Here is a 1387-nt window from a genome sequence, read left to right on the forward strand (position 1 = left end):
TTTAATCATGAATGTTTTAGTATTTTAACTTAAAAATGACTGATATTTTATACTATCTATTGCTTAATTTAATATAACATGACTTTAAGATTTTAACTTACTAAAAAGATTTTTGAAATAATAGCAAGTTTTATTCTCATTTATTTTATTTGCATTTACCTAATTTACTCATTCTTAGTAATTATATTTGAATTGCTCATAGAAAATAAGGCTAGCCATTTAAATGATTATTAATGTTTATTTATTATTTATTTTATTTCATTTTTTTGAGACAGGGTCTCACTGTCACCCAGACTGGAGTGCAGTGGCATGATCATGGCTCACTGCAGCCTGATCTCCAAGGCTGAAGTGATCTTTTCACCTCAGCATCCCAAGTAGCTGGGACTACAGTTGCACACCACATTCAGCTAATTTTTTTCTTTTTACATACTCAGCTAATTTTTAAATTTTCTGTAGAGATGGAGTCTCACCATGTTGCCCAGGTTGATCTTGAACCTCTGGGCTCAGGGGATCCTCTTGCCTTGGCCCCTGAAAGTCTTGGGATTACAGGTGTAAGCCACTATGTCTGGTCTATTTTTTCAAAGGCAACATGAGGCTAATCTTTTTTTTTTTTTTTCCAGAGATTACAATAGACATTTATTTAAAGTAAAACAACTGCAGACCAAATAATTCTTAAATTGTTTGTTTCAAGTTTAACCATCTTCATAGCAGCTGCATCCACAGACTTCAACTACGATTACTTCTTTTCCCATTCTTGTCTTTCTTTTCTTTCCCGAATAACCTCTTTCAGATATGGTTCAAGGTAGTAATTTTCCTCTTCATATTTGGTCCACTGTTCTTTAGGCAGGATCTGATGCTTCATGGACAGGTCCAGTGCCCTCTTAATGCGAAACATCCTGTCATTATAAACGTTCTCAGGAAGCCTTCTTATGGCTTCCTTTACGTCTTCATCCTCGTATCTTGTATCATCTCGCAGTAATCCCAGTTTATTGAATCCTGCAGCATTGTAATACCATTTTCTCATCATCTCCAGCAACCTGCTTGATGCTGAAACAGCCGGCCTGCCAGCCATTATCATGAGGCTAATCTTGTGTCAGCAAGGAGTGTAGTCTACCAAGGCATTTGAGATACTGGGCACAGATACCCTCCCCAGTGTCCCTCCCACAGTCATCCTGGGTATCCAGGAAGGCTGTGAAGGGCAGGGCCCATATGGGCCCTAGAGTGACATATCAGATGTAGAGCCCAGGACAGAGGATAGACTTGTGAAGACAATGTCTGGAGGATCCAGCTCTACCAAGCATGGCCAGGAGGTGTAGTTGGGCCAGGCAAGACAGGGCCATATTGGGCTTGGCTCTGCCCTGCAGCTGGTGGCTTAGGCACTGTAGAC

The 1387-nt window shown here is 39.9% G+C and overlaps 1 protein-coding gene across 1 annotated transcript; it reads right to left on the bottom strand.

Moving 5' to 3' along the window:
- Positions 1–666: 666 nt before the first annotated feature.
- On the bottom strand, positions 667–1072 carry LOC120368468 (cytochrome b-c1 complex subunit 7). Its single transcript, XM_039480615.2, has one exon. The coding sequence runs from the start codon at positions 1070–1072 to the stop codon at positions 737–739; it is 336 nt and encodes a 111-aa protein (XP_039336549.1). The 3' UTR covers positions 667–736.
- Between the last annotated feature and the right edge of the window lie 315 nt (positions 1073–1387).

Source organism: Saimiri boliviensis, chromosome 18 (genome assembly GCF_048565385.1).
Source record: "Saimiri boliviensis isolate mSaiBol1 chromosome 18, mSaiBol1.pri, whole genome shotgun sequence".
NCBI lineage: Eukaryota > Metazoa > Chordata > Mammalia > Primates > Cebidae > Saimiri > Saimiri boliviensis.